The 20,216-nt window shown below is 46.7% G+C and overlaps 1 protein-coding gene across 1 annotated transcript in view; it reads left to right on the forward strand.

The window, feature by feature from the left end:
• The first annotated feature begins 244 nt into the window (after nucleotides 1-244).
• ptchd1 (patched domain containing 1) overlaps nucleotides 245-20,216 on the forward strand; it is a 92,772-nt gene continuing 72,800 nt past the window's right edge. Inside the window, exons 1-3 of the mRNA XM_038996846.1 lie at nucleotides 245-256; nucleotides 388-506; nucleotides 9,120-9,221. Coding sequence (XP_038852774.1) covers nucleotides 245-256; nucleotides 388-506; nucleotides 9,120-9,221 — 233 coding nt within the window. The remainder of the gene's footprint in view (nucleotides 257-387; nucleotides 507-9,119; nucleotides 9,222-20,216) is intronic.

The raw sequence follows: 20,216 nt of genomic DNA on the forward strand, positions 1-20,216 counted from the left end.
ATCTGTTGGAGCTACAGTCTGCCGCCAGGGGCTCTGATGAGTGAAGCCCTGAAAAGGAGCTGTCTGACCAGGGAGAACTAGGCTGTCCTCCTTCCTGTCTGTCTGTCTGTCTGTCTACCGGAGAACACTGGGACAGTAGTGCCTGTGGACCCGATGCTGTGTGCACCTGATGGTCGGCGTACCCGCTGTTTCCTCTCGCTGGTGGGAGAGGCTCAAGACGTTGTGTCCAGAGCGCGCTAGGAGGATGCTGCGCCAGGTGTGTGTGTGAGAGAGAGAAGGATGTTTGTGTGTGTGTGAGAGAGAGAAGGATGTTTGTGTGTGTGTGAGAGAGAGAGAGGATGTTCATGTGTTTCTGTGTGTATATATGTGTGTGTGTGTGTGATTCAGGTGTTGCAGGCAGGCCTGAGGAGCTCTTTCCAGGCTCTGGGTCGGTTCGTGGCGAGCCACCCAGTCTTCTTCGCCTCCGCCCCCGTACTGGTGTCTGTCCTGCTGGGGGCCAGCTTCAGGTAACAGACACACCTACACATACAGAGCTCAATGTTATATTTTTTTATTCAGAAAAAGAAGCCACATGGCGTGAAGGGCCACAGCATGTTGATTGGTGCAGGCCTGTAGCAGACTCCTCCATGATGACATGTTGATTGGTGCAGGCCTGTAGCAGACTCCTCCATGATGACATGTTGATTGGTGCAGGCCTGTAGCAGACTCCTCCATGATGACATGTTGATTGGTGCAGGCCTGTAGCAGACTCCTCCATGATGACATGTTGATTGGTGCAGGCCTGTAGCAGACTCCTCCATGATGACATGTTGATTGGTGCAGGCCTGTAGCAGACTCCTCCATGATGACATGTTGATTGGTGCAGGCCTGTAGCAGACTCCTCCATGATGACATGTTGATTGGTGCAGGCCTGTAGCAGACTCCTCCATGATGACATGTTGATTGGTGCAGGCCTGTAGCAGACTCCTCCATGATGACATGTTGATTGGTGCAGGCCTGTAGCAGACTCCTCCATGATGACATGTTGATTGGTGCAGGCCTGTAGCAGACTCCTCCATGATGACATGTTGATTGGTGCAGGCCTGTAGCAGACTCCTCCATGATGACATGTTGATTGGTGCAGGCCTGTAGCAGACTCCTCCATGATGACATGTTGATTGGTGCAGGCCTGTAGCAGACTCCTCCATGATGACATGTTGATTGGTGCAGGCCTGTAGCAGACTCCTAAATGATGACATGTTGATTGGTGCAGGCCTGTAGCAGACTCCTCCATGATGACATGTTGATTGGTGCAGGCCTGTAGCAGACTCCTAAATGATGACATGTTGATTGGTGCAGGCCTGTAGCAGACTCCTCCATGATGACATGTTGATTGGTGCAGGCCTGTAGCAGACTCCTCCATGATGACATGTTGATTGGTGCAGGCCTGTAGCAGACTCCTAAATGATGACATGTTGATTGGTGCAGGCCTGTAGCAGACTCCTCCATGATGACATGTTGATTGGTGCAGGCCTGTAGCAGACTCCTAAATGATGACATGTTGATTGGTGCAGGCCTGTAGCAGACTCCTCCATGATGACATGTTGATTGGTGCAGGCCTGTAGCAGACTCCTCCATGATGACATGTTGATTGGTGCAGGCCTGTAGCAGACTCCTCCATGATGACATGTTGATTGGTGCAGGCCTGTAGCAGACTCCTAAATGATGACATGTTGATTGGTGCAGGCCTGTAGCAGACTCCTAAATGATGACATGTTGATTGGTGCAGGCCTGTAGCAGACTCCTCCATGATGACATGTTGATTGGTGCAGGTCTGTAGCAGACTCCTCCATGATGACATGTTGATTGGTGCAGGCCTGTAGCAGACTCCTCCATGATGACATGTTGATTGGTGCAGGCCTGTAGCAGACTCCTCCATGATGACATGTTGATTGGTGCAGGCCTGTAGCAGACTCCTCCATGATGACATGTTGATTGGTGCAGGCCTGTAGCAGACTCCTCCATGATGACATGTTGATTGGTGCAGGCCTGTAGCAGACTCCTCCATGATGACATGTTGATTGGTGCAGGCCTGTAGCAGACTCCTCCATGATGACATGTTGATTGGTGCAGGCCTGTAGCAGACTCCTAAATGATGACATGTTGATTGGTGCAGGCCTGTAGCAGACTCCTAAATGATGACATGTTGATTGGTGCAGGCCTGTAGCAGACTCCTCCATGATGACATGTTGATTGGTGCAGGCCTGTAGCAGACTCCTCCATGATGACATGTTGATTGGTGCAGGCCTGTAGCAGACTCCTCCATGATGACATGTTGATTGGTGCAGGCCTGTAGCAGACTCCTAAATGATGACATGTTGATTGGTGCAGGCCTGTAGCAGACTCCTCCATGATGACATGTTGATTGGTGCAGGCCTGTAGCAGACTCCTCCATGATGACATGTTGATTGGTGCAGGCGTGTAGCAGACTCCTCCATGATGACATGTTGATTGGTGCAGGCCTGTAGCAGACTCCTAAATGATGACATGTTGATTGGTGCAGGCCTGTAGCAGACTCCTCCATGATGACATGTTGATTGGTGCAGGCCTGTAGCAGACTCCTCCATGATGACATGTTGATTGGTGCAGGCCTGTAGCAGACTCCTCCATGATGACATGTTGATTGGTGCAGGCCTGTAGCAGACTCCTCCATGATGACATGTTGATTGGTGCAGGCCTGTAGCAGACTCCTCCATGATGACATGTTGATTGGTGCAGGCCTGTAGCAGACTCCTCCATGATGACATGTTGATTGGTGCAGGCCTGTAGCAGACTCCTCCATGATGACATGTTGATTGGTGCAGGCCTGTAGCAGACTCCTCCATGATGACATGTTGATTGGTGCAGGCCTGTAGCAGACTCCTCCATGATGACATGTTGATTGGTGCAGGCCTGTAGCAGACTCCTCCATGATGACATGTTGATTGGTGCAGGCCTGTAGCAGACTCCTAAATGATGACATGTTGATTGGTGCAGGCCTGTAGCAGACTCCTCCATGATGACATGTTGATTGGTGCAGGCCTGTAGCAGACTCCTCCATGATGACATGTTGATTGGTGCAGGCCTGTAGCAGACTCCTCCATGATGACATGTTGATTGGTGCAGGCCTGTAGCAGACTCCTCCATGATGACATGTTGATTGGTGCAGGCCTGTAGCAGACTCCTCCATGATGACATGTTGATTGGTGCAGGCCTGTAGCAGACTCCTAAATGATGACATGTTGATTGGTGCAGGCCTGTAGCAGACTCCTCCATGATGACATGTTGATTGGTGCAGGCCTGTAGCAGACTCCTCCATGATGACATGTTGATTGGTGCAGGCCTGTAGCAGACTCCTCCATGATGACATGTTGATTGGTGCAGGCCTGTAGCAGACTCCTCCATGATGACATGTTGATTGGTGCAGGCCTGTAGCAGACTCCTCCATGATGACATGTTGATTGGTGCAGGCCTGTAGCAGACTCCTAAATGATGACATGTTGATTGGTGCAGGCCTGTAGCAGACTCCTCCATGATGACATGTTGATTGGTGCAGGCCTGTAGCAGACTCCTCCATGATGACATGTTGATTGGTGCAGGCCTGTAGCAGACTCCTCCATGATGACATGTTGATTGGTGCAGGCCTGTAGCAGACTCCTAAATGATGACATGTTGATTGGTGCAGGCCTGTAGCAGACTCCTCCATGATGACATGTTGATTGGTGCAGGCCTGTAGCAGACTTCTAAATGATGACATGTTGATTGGTGCAGGCCTGTAGCAGACTCCTCCATGATGACATGTTGATTGGTGCAGGCCTGTAGCAGACTCCTCCATGATGACATGTTGATTGGTGCAGGTCTGTAGCAGACTCCTCCATGATGACATGTTGATTGGTGCAGGCCTGTAGCAGACTCCTCCATGATGACATGTTGATTGGTGCAGGCCTGTAGCAGACTCCTCCATGATGACATGTTGATTGGTGCAGGCCTGTAGCAGACTCCTCCATGATGACATGTTGATTGGTGCAGGCCTGTAGCAGACTCCTCCATGATGACATGTTGATTGGTGCAGGCCTGTAGCAGACTCCTCCATGATGACATGTTGATTGGTGCAGGCCTGTAGCAGACTCCTAAATGATGACATGTTGATTGGTGCAGGCCTGTAGCAGACTCCTCCATGATGACATGTTGATTGGTGCAGGCCTGTAGCAGACTCCTCCATGATGACATGTTGATTGGTGCAGGCCTGTAGCAGACTCCTCCATGATGACATGTTGATTGGTGCAGGCCTGTAGCAGACTCCTCCATGATGACATGTTGATTGGTGCAGGCCTGTAGCAGACTCCTCCATGATGACATGTTGATTGGTGCAGGCCTGTAGCAGACTCCTCCATGATGACATGTTGATTGGTGCAGGCCTGTAGCAGACTCCTCCATGATGACATGTTGATTGGTGCAGGCCTGTAGCAGACTCCTAAATGATGACATGTTGATTGGTGCAGGCCTGTAGCAGACTCCTCCATGATGACATGTTGATTGGTGCAGGCCTGTAGCAGACTCCTCCATGATGACATGTTGATTGGTGCAGGCCTGTAGCAGACTCCTCCATGATGACATGTTGATTGGTGCAGGCCTGTAGCAGACTCCTCCATGATGACATGTTGATTGGTGCAGGCCTGTAGCAGACTCCTCCATGATGACATGTTGATTGGTGCAGGCCTGTAGCAGACTCCTCCATGATGACATGTTGATTGGTGCAGGCCTGTAGCAGACTCCTCCATGATGACATGTTGATTGGTGCAGGTCTGTAGCAGACTCCTCCATGATGACATGTTGATTGGTGCAGGCCTGTAGCAGACTCCTCCATGATGACATGTTGATTGGTGCAGGCCTGTAGCAGACTCCTCCATGATGACATGTTGATTGGTGCAGGCCTGTAGCAGACTCCTAAATGATGACATGTTGATTGGTGCAGGCCTGTAGCAGACTCCTCCATGATGACATGTTGATTGGTGCAGGCCTGTAGCAGACTCCTCCATGATGACATGTTGATTGGTGCAGGCCTGTAGCAGACTCCTCCATGATGACATGTTGATTGGTGCAGGCCTGTAGCAGACTCCTCCATGATGACATGTTGATTGGTGCAGGTCTGTAGCAGACTCCTCCATGATGACATGTTGATTGGTGCAGGCCTGTAGCAGACTCCTCCATGATGACATGTTGATTGGTGCAGGCCTGTAGCAGACTCCTCCATGATGACATGTTGATTGGTGCAGGCCTGTAGCAGACTCCTCCATGATGACATGTTGATTGGTGCAGGCCTGTAGCAGACTCCTAAATGATGACATGTTGATTGGTGCAGGCCTGTAGCAGACTCCTCCATGATGACATGTTGATTGGTGCAGGCCTGTAGCAGACTCCTCCATGATGACATGTTGATTGGTGCAGGCCTGTAGCAGACTCCTCCATGATGACATGTTGATTGGTGCAGGCCTGTAGCAGACTCCTAAATGATGACATGTTGATTGGTGCAGGCCTGTAGCAGACTCCTCCATGATGACATGTTGATTGGTGCAGGCCTGTAGCAGACTCCTCCATGATGACATGTTGATTGGTGCAGGCCTGTAGCAGACTCCTCCATGATGACATGTTGATTGGTGCAGGCCTGTAGCAGACTCCTCCATGATGACATGTTGATTGGTGCAGGCCTGTAGCAGACTCCTCCATGATGACATGTTGATTGGTGCAGGCCTGTAGCAGACTCCTCCATGATGACATGTTGATTGGTGCAGGCCTGTAGCAGACTCCTCCATGATGACATGTTGATTGGTGCAGGCCTGTAGCAGACTCCTCCATGATGACATGTTGATTGGTGCAGGCCTGTAGCAGACTCCTCCATGATGACATGTTGATTGGTGCAGGCCTGTAGCAGACTCCTCCATGATGACATGTTGATTGGTGCAGGCCTGTAGCAGACTCCTCCATGATGACATGTTGATTGGTGCAGGCCTGTAGCAGACTCCTCCATGATGACATGTTGATTGGTGCAGGCCTGTAGCAGACTCCTAAATGATGACATGTTGATTGGTGCAGGCTTGTAGCAGACTCCTAAATGATGACATGTTGATTGGTGCAGGCCTGTAGCAGACTCCTAAATGATGACATGTTGATTGGTGCAGGCTTGTAGCAGACTCCTAAATGATGACATGTTGATTGGTGCAGGCCTGTAGCAGACTCCTAAATGATGACATGTTGATTGGTGCAGGCCTGTAGCAGACTCCTCCATGATGACATGTTGATTGGTGCAGGCCTGTAGCAGACTCCTCCATGATGACATGTTGATTGGTGCAGGCCTGTAGCAGACTCCTCCATGATGACATGTTGATTGGTGCAGGCCTGTAGCAGACTCCTCCATGATGACATGTTGATTGGTGCAGGCCTGTAGCAGACTCCTCCATGATGACATGTTGATTGGTGCAGGCCTGTAGCAGACTCCTCCATGATGACATGTTGATTGGTGCAGGCCTGTAGCAGACTCCTCCATGATGACATGTTGATTGGTGCAGGCCTGTAGCAGACTCCTCCATGATGACATGTTGATTGGTGCAGGCCTGTAGCAGACTCCTAAATGATGACATGTTGATTGGTGCAGGCCTGTAGCAGACTCCTCCATGATGACATGTTGATTGGTGCAGGCCTGTAGCAGACTCCTCCATGATGACATGTTGATTGGTGCAGGCCTGTAGCAGACTCCTCCATGATGACATGTTGATTGGTGCAGGCCTGTAGCAGACTCCTCCATGATGACATGTTGATTGGTGCAGGCCTGTAGCAGACTCCTCCATGATGACATGTTGATTGGTGCAGGCCTGTAGCAGACTCCTCCATGATGACATGTTGATTGGTGCAGGCCTGTAGCAGACTCCTCCATGATGACATGTTGATTGGTGCAGGCCTGTAGCAGACTCCTCCATGATGACATGTTGATTGGTGCAGGCCTGTAGCAGACTCCTCCATGATGACATGTTGATTGGTGCAGGCCTGTAGCAGACTCCTAAATGATGACATGTTGATTGGTGCAGGCCTGTAGCAGACTCCTCCATGATGACATGTTGATTGGTGCAGGCCTGTAGCAGACTCCTCCATGATGACATGTTGATTGGTGCAGGCCTGTAGCAGACTCCTCCATGATGACATGTTGATTGGTGCAGGCCTGTAGCAGACTCCTCCATGATGACATGTTGATTGGTGCAGGCCTGTAGCAGACTCCTCCATGATGACATGTTGATTGGTGCAGGCCTGTAGCAGACTCCTCCATGATGACATGTTGATTGGTGCAGGCCTGTAGCAGACTCCTCCATGATAACATGTTGATTGGTGCAGGCCTGTAGCAGACTCCTCCATGATGACATGTTGATTGGTGCAGGCCTGTAGCAGACTCCTCCATGATGACATGTTGATTGGTGCAGGCCTGTAGCAGACTCCTAAATGATGACATGTTGATTGGTGCAGGCCTGTAGCAGACTCCTAAATGATGACATGTTGATTGGTGCAGGCCTGTAGCAGACTCCTAAATGATGACATGTTGATTGGTGCAGGCCTGTAGCAGACTCCTAAATGATGACATGTTGATTGGTGCAGGCCTGTAGCAGACTCCTCCATGATGACATGTTGATTGGTGCAGGCCTGTAGCAGACTCCTCCATGATGACATGTTGATTGGTGCAGGCCTGTAGCAGACTCCTCCATGATGACATGTTGATTGGTGCAGGCCTGTAGCAGACTCCTCCATGATGACATGTTGATTGGTGCAGGCCTGTAGCAGACTCCTCCATGATGACATGTTGATTGGTGCAGGCCTGTAGCAGACTCCTCCATGATGACATGTTGATTGGTGCAGGCCTGTAGCAGACTCCTCCATGATGACATGTTGATTGGTGCAGGCCTGTAGCAGACTCCTCCATGATGACATGTTGATTGGTGCAGGCCTGTAGCAGACTCCTCCATGATGACATGTTGATTGGTGCAGGCCTGTAGCAGACTCCTCCATGATGACATGTTGATTGGTGCAGGCCTGTAGCAGACTCCTCCATGATGACATGTTGATTGGTGCAGGCCTGTAGCAGACTCCTAAATGATGACATGTTGATTGGTGCAGGCCTGTAGCAGACTCCTCCATGATGACATGTTGATTGGTGCAGGCCTGTAGCAGACTCCTCCATGATGACATGTTGATTGGTGCAGGCGTGTAGCAGACTCCTCCATGATGACATGTTGATTGGTGCAGGCCTGTAGCAGACTCCTCCATGATGACATGTTGATTGGTGCAGGCCTGTAGCAGACTCCTCCATGATGACATGTTGATTGGTGCAGGCCTGTAGCAGACTCCTAAATGATGACATGTTGATTGGTGCAGGCCTGTAGCAGACTCCTCCATGATGACATGTTGATTGGTGCAGGCCTGTAGCAGACTCCTCCATGATGACATGTTGATTGGTGCAGGCCTGTAGCAGACTCCTCCATGATGACATGTTGATTGGTGCAGGCCTGTAGCAGACTCCTCCATGATGACATGTTGATTGGTGCAGGCCTGTAGCAGACTCCTCCATGATGACATGTTGATTGGTGCAGGCCTGTAGCAGACTCCTCCATGATGACATGTTGATTGGTGCAGGCCTGTAGCAGAGTCCTCCATGATGACATGTTGATTGGTGCAGGCCTGTAGCAGACTCCTCCATGATGACATGTTGATTGGTGCAGGCCTGTAGCAGACTCCTAAATGATGACATGTTGATTGGTGCAGGCCTGTAGCAGACTCCTCCATGATGACATGTTGATTGGTGCAGGCCTGTAGCAGAGTCCTCCATGATGACATGTTGATTGGTGCAGGCCTGTAGCAGACTCCTCCATGATGACATGTTGATTGGTGCAGGCCTGTAGCAGACTCCTCCATGATGACATGTTGATTGGTGCAGGCCTGTAGCAGACTCCTCCATGATGACATGTTGATTGGTGCAGGCCTGTAGCAGACTCCTCCATGATGACATGTTGCAGAAAGTTTTTCTGCTACTGTGTGTTTATGTGTGCGCGCGTGTGTTTTAGTCGGTACAGAGTGGAAGGTAACGTGGAGTCCCTCCTGGTTCCTAAACACAGTCTGGCGAAGATAGAAGGAAACCTGGTGGACTCACTGTTTCCTGTCAACAGGTCTGTTATCTACTATTACTGTCTAATAGCTCTGTCTCTACTATTATCTACTATTATCTACATATCTACTAGTATCTACTATTATCTATTATTATCTACTATTACTGTCTAATAGCTGTGACTCTACTAGATCCTACTATTATCTACATATCTACTAGTATCTACTATTATCTACTGTTATCTACTATTACTGTCTAATAGCTCTGTCTCTACTATTATCTACATATCTACTAGTATCTACTATTATCTACTATTATCTACTATTACTGTCTAATATCTCTGCCTCTACTATTATCTACTATTACTGTCTAATATCTCTGTCTCTACTATTATCTACATATCTACTAGTATCTACTATTATCTACTATTATCTACTATTACTGTCTAATATCTCTGCCTCTACTATTATCTACTATTACTGTCTAATATCTCTGTCTCTACTATTATCTACATATCTACTATTATCTACATATCTACTAGTATCTACTATTATCTACTATTATCTACTATTATCTACTATTATCTACATATCTACTAGTATCTACTATTATCTACATATCTACTATATCTACTATTATCTACTATTATCTACATATCTACTAGTATCTACTATTATCTACATATCTACTAGTATCTACTATTATCTACTGTTATCTACTATTACTGTCTAATAGCTCTGTCTCTACTATTATCTACATATCTACTAGTATCTACTATTATCTACTATTATCTACTGTTATCTACTATTACTGTCTAATATCTCTGTCTCTACTATTATCTACATATCTACTAGTATCTACTATTATCTACTGTTATCTACTATTACTGTCTAATATCTCTGTCTCTACTATTATCTACATATCTACTAGTATCTACTATTATCTACTGTTATCTACTATTATCTACTATTAGTCTAATAGCTCTGTCACTACTTTTATCTACATTTTGTCTACTATTATCTACATATTATGTACTATTATTTACATTTTATTTACTATCATTTACATGTTATCTACTATTACTATCTAATATCTCTGTCTCTACTATTATCTGCATATTATACACATTATCTAGTATGATATACATTTTAGCTACATATTTTCTACTATCATCTACATATTATTTACTATTACAGTGCATTCAGAGTATTCAGACCCCTTCACTTTTTCCACATTACAGCCTTATTCTAAAATGGATTAAATATTTTTTTCACTCATCAATCTACACACAATAGCCCATAATGACAAACATTTTGCAAATGTATTAAAAAGAAAAAACGGAAATATTACATTTACATAAGTATTCAGACCCTTTACTCCTTTGGCAGCGATTACAGCCTCGAGTCTTCTTGGGTATGACGCTACAAGCTTGGAACACCTGTATTTGGGGAGTTTCTCCCATTCTTCTCTGCAGATCCTCTCAAACTCTGTCAGGTTGGATGGGGAGCGTCACTGCACAGCAATTTTCTGGTCTCTCCAGAGATGTTCGATCATGTTCAAGTCCGGGCTCTGGCTGGGCCACTCAAGGACATTCAGAGACTTGTCCCAAAGCCAATCCTGCATTGTCTTGGCTGTGTGCTTAGGGTCGTTGTCCTGTTGGAAGGTGAACCTTCACCCCCTTCTGCGGTCCCGAGCGTTCTGGGGCAGGTTTTCATCAAGGATCTCTCTGTACTTTGCTCTTTTCATCTTTCCCTTGATCCCGACTATTCTCCCAGTCCCTGCCGCTGAAAAATATCCCCACAGCGTGATGCTGCCACATTTTTTTATTTTATTTAGTTAACCTTTATTGAACTAGGAACTATAAATATATGGATGAGCGATGGCCGAATGGCATAGGCAAGATGCAGTAGATGGGATAGAGTACAGTATAGTATACATATGAGATGAGTAATGTAGGGTAAGTAAACATTATATGAAGTGGCGTTGTGTGACATCGGGTGGTGTAGGTGTCCTGGAGGGCGTCCTGTGACATCGGGTGGTGTAGGTGTCCTGGAGGGCAGGTAGTTTGCCCCCGGTGATGCGTTGTGCAGACCTCACTACCCTCTGGAGAGCCTTACGGTTGTGGGCGGAGCAGTTGCCGTACCAGGCGGTGATACAGCCCGACAGGATGCTCTCGATTGTGCATCTGTAGAAGTTTGTGAGTGCTTTTGGTGACAAGCTGAATTTCTTCAGCCTCCTGAGGTTGAAGAGGCGCTGCTGCGCCTTCTTCACCACGCTGTCTGTGTGGGTGGACCAATTCAGTTTGTCCGTGATATGTACACCGAGGAACTTAAAACTTACTACCCTCTTCACTACTGTCCCGTCGATGTGGATAGGGGGGTGCTCCCTCTGCTGTTTCCTGAAGTCCACGATCATCTCCTTTGTTTTGTTGACGTTGAGTGTGAGGTTATTTTCCTGACACCACACTCCGAGGGCCCTCACCTCCTCCCTGTAGGGCGTCTCGTCGTTGTTGGTAATCAAGCCTACCACTGTAGTGTCGTCTGCAAACTTGATGATTGAGTTGGAGGCGTGCATGGCCACGCAGTCGTGGGTGAACAGGGAGTACAGGAGGGGGCTGAGAACGCACCCTTGTGGGGCCCCAGTGTTGAGGATCAGCGGGGTGGAGATGTTGTTACCTACCCTCACCACCTGGGGGCGGCCCGTCAGGAAGTCCAGTACCCAGTTGCACAGAGCGGGGTTGAGACCCAGGGTCTCGAGCTTGATGACGAGTTTGGAGGGTACTATGGTGTTAAATGCTGAGCTGTAGTTGATGAACAGCATTCTCACATAGGTATTCCTCTTGTCCAGATGGGTTAGGGCAGTGTGCAGTGTGGTTGCGATTGCGTCGTCTGTGGACCTATTGGGGCGGTAAGCAAATTGGAGTGGGTCTAGGGTGTCAGGTAGGGTGGAGGTGATATGGTCCTTGACTAGTCTCTCAAAGCACTTCATGATGACAGAAGTGAGTGCTACGGGGCGGTAGTCGTTTAGCTCAGTTACCTTAGCTTTCTTGGGAACAGGAACAATGGTGGCCCTCTTGAAGCATGTGGGAACAGCAGACTGGGATAAGAATTGATTGAATATGTCCGTAAACACACCAGCCTTATATGCGTCGCGGAAGGAGGCATGAGGACTGCAGATGTGACCAGGGCAATAAATTGCAATGTCCATACTGTGAGACGCCTAAGACAGCGCTACAGGGAGACAGGATGGACAGCTGATCGTCCTCACAGTGACAGACCACGTGTAACAACACCTGCACAGGATAGGTACACCCGAACATCACACCTGTGAGACAGGTACAGGATGGCGGTGTGTCACAGCATCATCGGACTGAGCTTGTTGTCATTCCAGGCAATCTCAACGCTGTGCGTTACAGGGAAGACATCCTCCTCCCTCATGTGGTACCCTTCCTGCAGGCTCATCCTGACATGACCCTCCAGCATGACAATGCCACCAGCCATACTGCTCGTTCTATGTGTGATTTCCTGCAAGACAGGATTGTCAGTGTTCTGCCATGGCCAGCGAAGAGCCCGGATCTCAATCTCATTGAGCACGTCTGGGACCTGTTGGATTGGAGGGTGAGGGCTAGGGCCATTCCCCCCAGAAATGTCTGGGAACTTGCAGGTGCCTTGGTGGAAGAGTGGGGTAACGCCTCACAGCAAGAACTGGCAAATCTGGTGCAGTCCATGAGGAGGAGAAGCACTGCAGTACTTATTGCAGCTGGTGGCCACACCAGATACTGACTGTTACTTTTGATTTTGACCCCCACCCTTTGTTCAGGGACACATTAGTCACGTCTGTGGAACTTGTTCAGTTTATCTCTCAGGTGTTGAATCTTGTTATGTTCATACAAATATTTACACATGTTAAGTTAGCTGAATATAAACGCAGTTGACAGTGAGAGGACGTTTATTTTTTTGCTGAGTTTATCATATACTATTATCTACATATTATCTACATATTATCTACTGTTATCTTCATATTATCTACATATTATCTACTATTATCTACATATTATCTACATATTATCTACATATTATCTTCTATTATTTACATATTATCTACTGTTATCTTCATATTATCTACATATTATCTACATATTATCTTCTATTATTTACATATTATCTACATATTTGGTACTAGGCTAACGCTAACGGTGCTAGCCCACCATTGTTTTTATGCACGACTGGGCAAAAATGCTTCAGGTGTGAGATGTTTACCACACAATCACAAGATGAAGACAACGCGGAACTGGAAAATGGACAGGGATTTATCTGCCCTACATGCACCACCATCAAGCAGATTAGAGAAGAGATCATCCGGCTGTTAGCTCGGCTGAGAGAAAAGGAGAGCCTGTTTTCTAAGTCCACCAACGTTGCTGTAACCTGTTGCAAACCGAATCTCTAGCAAAGCTGTTGATGAGTCAGGCGTCATTGATCTGTCCCAATCCAAAGGACAGATGTTAATCTCAACTCTGCGGCCCAGTGGAGACTGGACACTCGCAAGGCATAGGAGATCAGGGAGGCAGTCTGGCCACCCTTCATCTATCCGAGAAGATCCAATTGTCACGCCCTGATCTGTTTCACCTGTCCTTGTGATTGTCTCCACCCCTTCAGGTGTCGCTTATTTTCCCCAGTGTATTTATCCCGGTGTTTCCTGTCTCTCTGTACCAGTGTATTTATCCCTGTGTTTCTTGTCTCTCTGTACCAGTGTATTTATCCCTGTGTTTCCTGTCTCTCTGTACCAGTGTATTTATCCCTGTGTTTCCTGTCTCTCTGTCCCAGTGTATTTATCCCTGTGTTTCCTGTCTCTCTGTACCAGTGTATTTATCCCTGTGTTTCCTGTCTCTGTCCCAGTGTATTTACCCCTGTGTTTCCTGTCTCTCTGTACCAGTGTATTTATCCCTGTGTTTCCTGTCTCTCTGTGCCATTGTTAATTATCCCTATGTTTCCTGTCTCTCTGTACCAGTGTATTTGTCTCTGTGTTTCCTGTCTCTCTGTGCCAGTGTATTTATCCCTGTGTTTCCTGTCTCTCTGTACCAGTGTATTTATCCCTGTGTTTCCTGTCTCTCTGTACCAGTGTATTTATCCCTGTGTTTCTTGTCTCTCTGTACCAGTGTATTTATCCCTGTGTTTCCTGTCTCTCTGTACCAGTGTATTTATCCCTGTGTTTCCTGTCTCTCTGTGTCAGTGTATTTATCCCTGTGTTTCCTGTCTCTCTGTACCAGTGTATTTATCCCTGTGTTTCCTGTCTCTCTGTACCAGTGTATTTATCCCTGTGTTTCCTGTCTCTCTGTACCAGTGTATTTATCCCTGTGTTTCCTGTCTCTCTGTGCCAGTGTATTTATCCCTGTGTTTCCTGTCTCTCTGTACCAGTGTATTTATCCCTGTGTTTCCTGTCTCTCTGTGCCAGTGTATTTATCCCTGTGTTTCCTGTCTCTCTGTACCAGTGTATTTATCCCTGTGTTTCCTGTCTTTCTGTACCAGTGTATTTATCCCTGTGTTTCCTGTCTCTCTGTACCAGTGTATTTATCCCTGTGTTTCCTGTCTCTCTGTGCCAGTGTATTTATCCCTGTGTTTCCTGTCTCTCTATACCAGTGTATTTATCCCTGTGTTTCCTGTCTTTCTGTCCCAGTGTATTTATCCCTGTGTTTCCTGTCTCTCTGTGCCAGTGTATTTATCCCTGTGTTTCCCCTCTCTCTGTGCCACTGTATTTATCCCTGTGTTTCCTGTCTCTCTGTACCAGTGCATTTATCCCTGTGTTTCCTGTCTCGTGGGGCCAGTGTATTTATCCCTGTGTTTCCTGTCTCTCTGTACCAGTGTATTTATCCCTGTGTTTCCTGTCTCTCTGTACCAGTGTATTTATCCCTGTGTTTCCTGTCTCTCTGTACCAGTGTATTTATCCCTGTGTTTCCTGTCTCTCTGTACCAGTGTATTTATCCCTGTGTTTCCTGTCTCTCTGTACCAGTGTATTTATCCCTGTGTTTCCTGTCTCTCTGTCCCAGTGTATTTATCCCTGTGTTTCCTGTCTCTCTGTACCAGTGTATTTGTCTCTGTGTTTCCTGTCTCTCTTTACCAGTGTATTTATCCCTGTGTTTCCTGTCTCTCTGTGCCAGTGTATTTATCCCTGTGTTTCCTGTCTCTCTGTACCAGTGTATTTATCCCTGTGTTTCCTGTCTCTCTGTACCAGTGTATTTATCCCTGTGTTTCCATGTCTCTCTGTACCAGTGTATTTATCCCTGTGTTTCCTGTCTCTCTGTCCCAGTGTATTTATCCCTGTGTTTCCTGTCTCTCTGTCCCAGTGTATTTATCTGGTAGTCTGTTAGTGCTCCAGTCCCAGCGACATCAAACTGTTTTAGAGACTGACAGACAGGATCTGGTAGTGCTCCAGTCCCAGCAACATCAAACTGTTTTAGAGACTGACAGACAGGGTCTGGTAGTGCTCCAGTCCCAGCAACATCAAACTGTTTTAGAGACTGACAGACAGGGTCTGGTAGTGCTCCAGTCCCAGCAACATCAAACTGTTTTAGAGACTGACAGACAGGGTCTGGTAGTGCTCCAGTCCCAGCAACATCAAACTGTTTTAGAGACTGACAGACAGGGTCTGGTAGTGCTCCAGTCCCAGCAACATCAAACTGTTTTAGAGACTGACAGACAGGGTCTGGTAGTGCTCCAGTCCCAGCAACATCAAACTGTTTTAGAGACTGACAGACAGGGTCTGGTAGTGCTCCAGTCCCAGCAACATCAAACTGTTTTAGAGACTGACAGACAGGGTCTGGTGGTGCTCCAGTCCCAGCAACATCAAACTGTTTTAGAGACTGACAGACAGGGTCTGGTGGTGCTCCAGTCCCAGCAACATCAAACTGTTTTAGAGACTGACAGACAGGGTCTGGTAGTGCTCCAGTCCCAGCAACATCAAACTGTTTTAGAGACTGACTGACAGGGTATGGTAGTGCTCCAGTCCCAACAACATCAAACTGTTTTAGAGACTGACAGACAGGGTCTGGTAGTGCTCCAGTCCCAGCAACATCAAACTGTTTTAGAGACTGACAGACAGGGTCTGGTAGTGCTCCAGTCCCAGCAACATCAAACTGTTTTAGAGACTGACAGACAGGGTCTGGTAGTGCTCCAGTCCCAGCGACATCAAACTGTTTTAGAGACTGACAGACAGGGTCTGGTAGTGCTCCAGTCCCAGCGACATCAAACTGTTTTAGAGACTGACAGACAGGGTCTGGTAGTGCTCCAGTCCCAGCGACATCAAACTGTTTTAGAGACTGACAGACAGGGTCTGGTAGTGCTCCAGTCCCAGCAACATCAAACTGTTTTAGAGACTGACAGACAGGGTCTGGTGGTGCTCCAGTCCCAGCAACATCAAACTGTTTTAGAGACTGACAGACAGGGTCTGGTGGTGCTCCAGTCCTCCCTGTCAGAATAACCAACAGAGGACTTGAAAACTATTTACATTCCTTTAGGAATGGCACTACGGTTATTGTGAGTAACCAAATTTATGTCCCTATAACACCGCCTTCTAGTGAGTTTATACAAACTGTCATCTCCTACTATTCTGATAGATTGAAGACTGCCAGAAAAAGTGGTTGTAACATTAATAATTTTGTTGTTATTTGATTGGTTACCTCAATCCAGATGGGTTAGGGTTAGGACCTGGTTATTACCAAGGGTCTTTCGATTGTCATATCCTCTATTGTTGATGTTGCTTTATCTGATCACCTCTATGTATTTCATACTACCTTGTTGCCCATAGCACAGGGTAATACAGAACGCATTATATTTAAACATTATCTTACCTCTGAAGTTGCTACAGATTTTATTGAGTGTGTGAACAATACTCCACCACCTATTCTGCCTTCCTCTTGTGATGATTTAGTTGATCACTTTAATAGCTAATGAAGGACAACCATTGATGCCATAGTTGAAAAAGGCCACATCCAAACAGAGAGCTCCGTTTGGGGAACTAATGAATTAGGAAACTAATCAATTAAAGAGAAATTGCAGAAAGAAAGAGCAGAAGTGGACGAAGTCAAAGTTGCAGATCCATTATGATATTCTGAGAGAGCAATTTGGCATATATAACAAGGCAATTAGAAATGCCAGACAGTCTTATTTTTCTAGCTTGATCACAAATAATCGGAATAATTAGAGAGTGCTCTTCTCGACCGTTGATGGCCTGATAAATCCTACGCCCTCAAACCTATGTGAACTTTCCTTCACATCTAAATGTGATGAGTTTGCGGTATATTTCAGAGATAAAATAACCAACATTAGGCTGGGTCTCAGACAAGTAAGACCTGATGAGAAGTTTGATGATATGTTCCCTAGCTTACCACGCTGTAACGGCTGTCGTCGGTGGAAGAAGGTGAGGACCAAGGTGCAGCGTGATAAGTGTTCATGATATTTAGTAATAATCCACAACTGAACACTGAATAACAAAACAAACAAAGAAACAACCGAAACAGTTCTGTCTGGTGCAGACACACAAAGACTGAAAATAACCACCCACAAAACCCAACAGAAAACAGCTGCCTCTGATTGAGAACCATATCAGGCCAAACACAGAAATAGAACATCATAGAAAAACTAACATAGACAACCCACCCAACTCACGCCCTGACCATACTAAAACAAAAGACAAAACAAAGGAACTAAGGTCAGAACGTGACACACGCAGAGGCATTATGGATTTATTTTCCCTGGTTGACACAGACTCAAGAAATTAATATCACAACTTAAGCCTTCTACCTGCCTTCTAGATCCTATCCCCACCACCTTCTTCAAAATATTAATTGCATATCTGAAGAAATGCAAGCTATTGATAATCTCTCCCTGTTCACAGGCACTTTCCCCACTGCACTAAAAACTGTTATGTGAAACCCCTTCTGGGGAAACGGCATCTAGATTCTTCAGCTCTTAGAAATGATCGATCAATCTCTAGCCTTCCATTCTTAAGCAAAATTCTGCAGCAATTGATGTTCAAACAGCTAAATCATTTAAGTGACAACTGTAAAAAAAAAAAAATCAATCTGTTTTTTGTGCCCACCACAACACAGAGACAGGCTTAGTTAAAGTGGTAAATGATCTTAGAGCCAACACAGATGCCAAACAGCTCTCTGTCCTTGTACTCTTAGATTTAAGTGCTGCATTCGACACTGTTCAAATCAAATCAAATGTATTTATATAGCCCTTCGTACATCAGCTGATATCTCAAAGTGCTGTACAGAAACCCAGCCTAAAACCCCAAACAGCAAGAAATGCAGGTGTAGAAGCACGGTGGCTAGGAAAAACTCCCTAGAAAGGCCAAAACCTAGGAAGAAACCTAGAGAGGAACCAGGCTATGAGTACCTTGAGCGTAGCTGAGGTGCACCCATGACCGGCTCGGAAGCCGGATTGCACAGCGGAGAAGGTACGGTGGGATTCGAAATGGTCAGTGATCTGTTTATTAACTTGGCTTTCGAAGACTTTAGATAGGCAGGGCAGGATGGATATAGGTCTGTAACAGTTTGGGTCTAGGGAGTCACCCCCTTGGAAGAGGGGGATGACCGCAGCAGCTTTCCAATCTTTAGGGATCTCGGACGATACGAAAGAGAGGTTGAACAGGATGGTAATAGGGGTTGCAACAATGGCGGTGGATAATTTTAGAAAGAGAGGGTCCAGATTGTCTAGCCCAGCTGATTTGTACAGGTCCAGGTTTTGCAGCTCTTTCAGAACATCTGCTGTCTGGATTTGGGTGAAGAAGAAGCTGGGGAGGCTTGGGCGAGTAGCTGCGGGGGGGGGGGGCTGTTGGCCGGGGTTGGAGTAGACAGGAGGAAGGCATGGCCAGTCGTTGAGAAATGCTTATTGAAATTTTCGATTATCATGGATTTATCAGGGGTGACCGTGTTACCTAGCCTCAGTGCAGTGGGCAGCTGGGAGGATGTGCTCTTGTTCTCCATGGACTTTACAGTGTCCCAAAACTTTTGGGAGTTAGAGCTACAGGATACGAATTTTTGCTTGAAAAAGCTAGCCTTTGCTTTCCTGACTGACTGCGTATATTGGTTCCTGACTTCCCTGAACAGTTGCATATCGCGAGGACTATTCGATGCTATTGCAGTCCGCCACAGGATGTGTTTGTGCTGGTCAAGGGCAGTCAGGTCTGGAGTGAACCAAGGCTATATCTGTTCTTAGTTCTACATTTTTGAATGGGGCATGCTTATCTAAGATGGTGAGGAAATTACTTTTAAAGAATGACCAGGCATCCTCGACTGACGGGATGAGGTCAATATCCTTCTAGGATACCCAGGCCAGGTCAATTAGAAAGGCCTGCTAGCAGAAGTGTTTTAGGGAGCGTTTGACAGTGATGAGGGGTGGTCGTTTGACCGCGGACCCATTACGGATGCAGGCAATGAGGCAGTGATCGCTGAGATCCTGATTGAAAACAGCAGAGGTGTATTTAGAGGGCTAGTTGGTCAGGATGATATCTAAGAGGGTGCCCATGGTTACGGATTTAGGGTTGTACCTGGTGGGTTCCTTGATGATTTGTGTGAGATTGAGGGCATCTAGCTTAGATTGTAGGACTGCCGGGGTGTTAAGCATATCCCAGTTTAGGTCACCTAACAGAACGAACTCTGAAGCTAGATGGGGTGCGATCAATTCACAAATGGTGTCCAGGGCACAGCTGGGAGCAGAGGGGGGTCTATAACAGGCGGCAACAGTGAGAGACTTATTTCTGGAGAGGTTAATTTTTTTAATTAGAAGTTCAAACTGTTTGGGTATAGACCTGGAAAGTATGACAGAACTTTGCAGGCTATCTCTGCAGTAAATTGCAACTCCTCCCCTTTGGCAGTTCTATCTTGACGGAAAATATTGTAGTTGGGTTAGGAAATCTCAGAATTGTTGGTGGCCTTCCTAAGCCAGGATTCAGACACGGCAAGGACATCAGGGTTGGAGGAGTGTGCTAAAGCAGTGAGTAAAACAAACTTAGGGAGGAGGCTTCTGATGTTGACATGCATGAAACCAAGGCTTTT

Source organism: Salvelinus namaycush, chromosome 7 (genome assembly GCF_016432855.1).
Source record: "Salvelinus namaycush isolate Seneca chromosome 7, SaNama_1.0, whole genome shotgun sequence".
Taxonomy (NCBI): domain Eukaryota; kingdom Metazoa; phylum Chordata; class Actinopteri; order Salmoniformes; family Salmonidae; genus Salvelinus; species Salvelinus namaycush.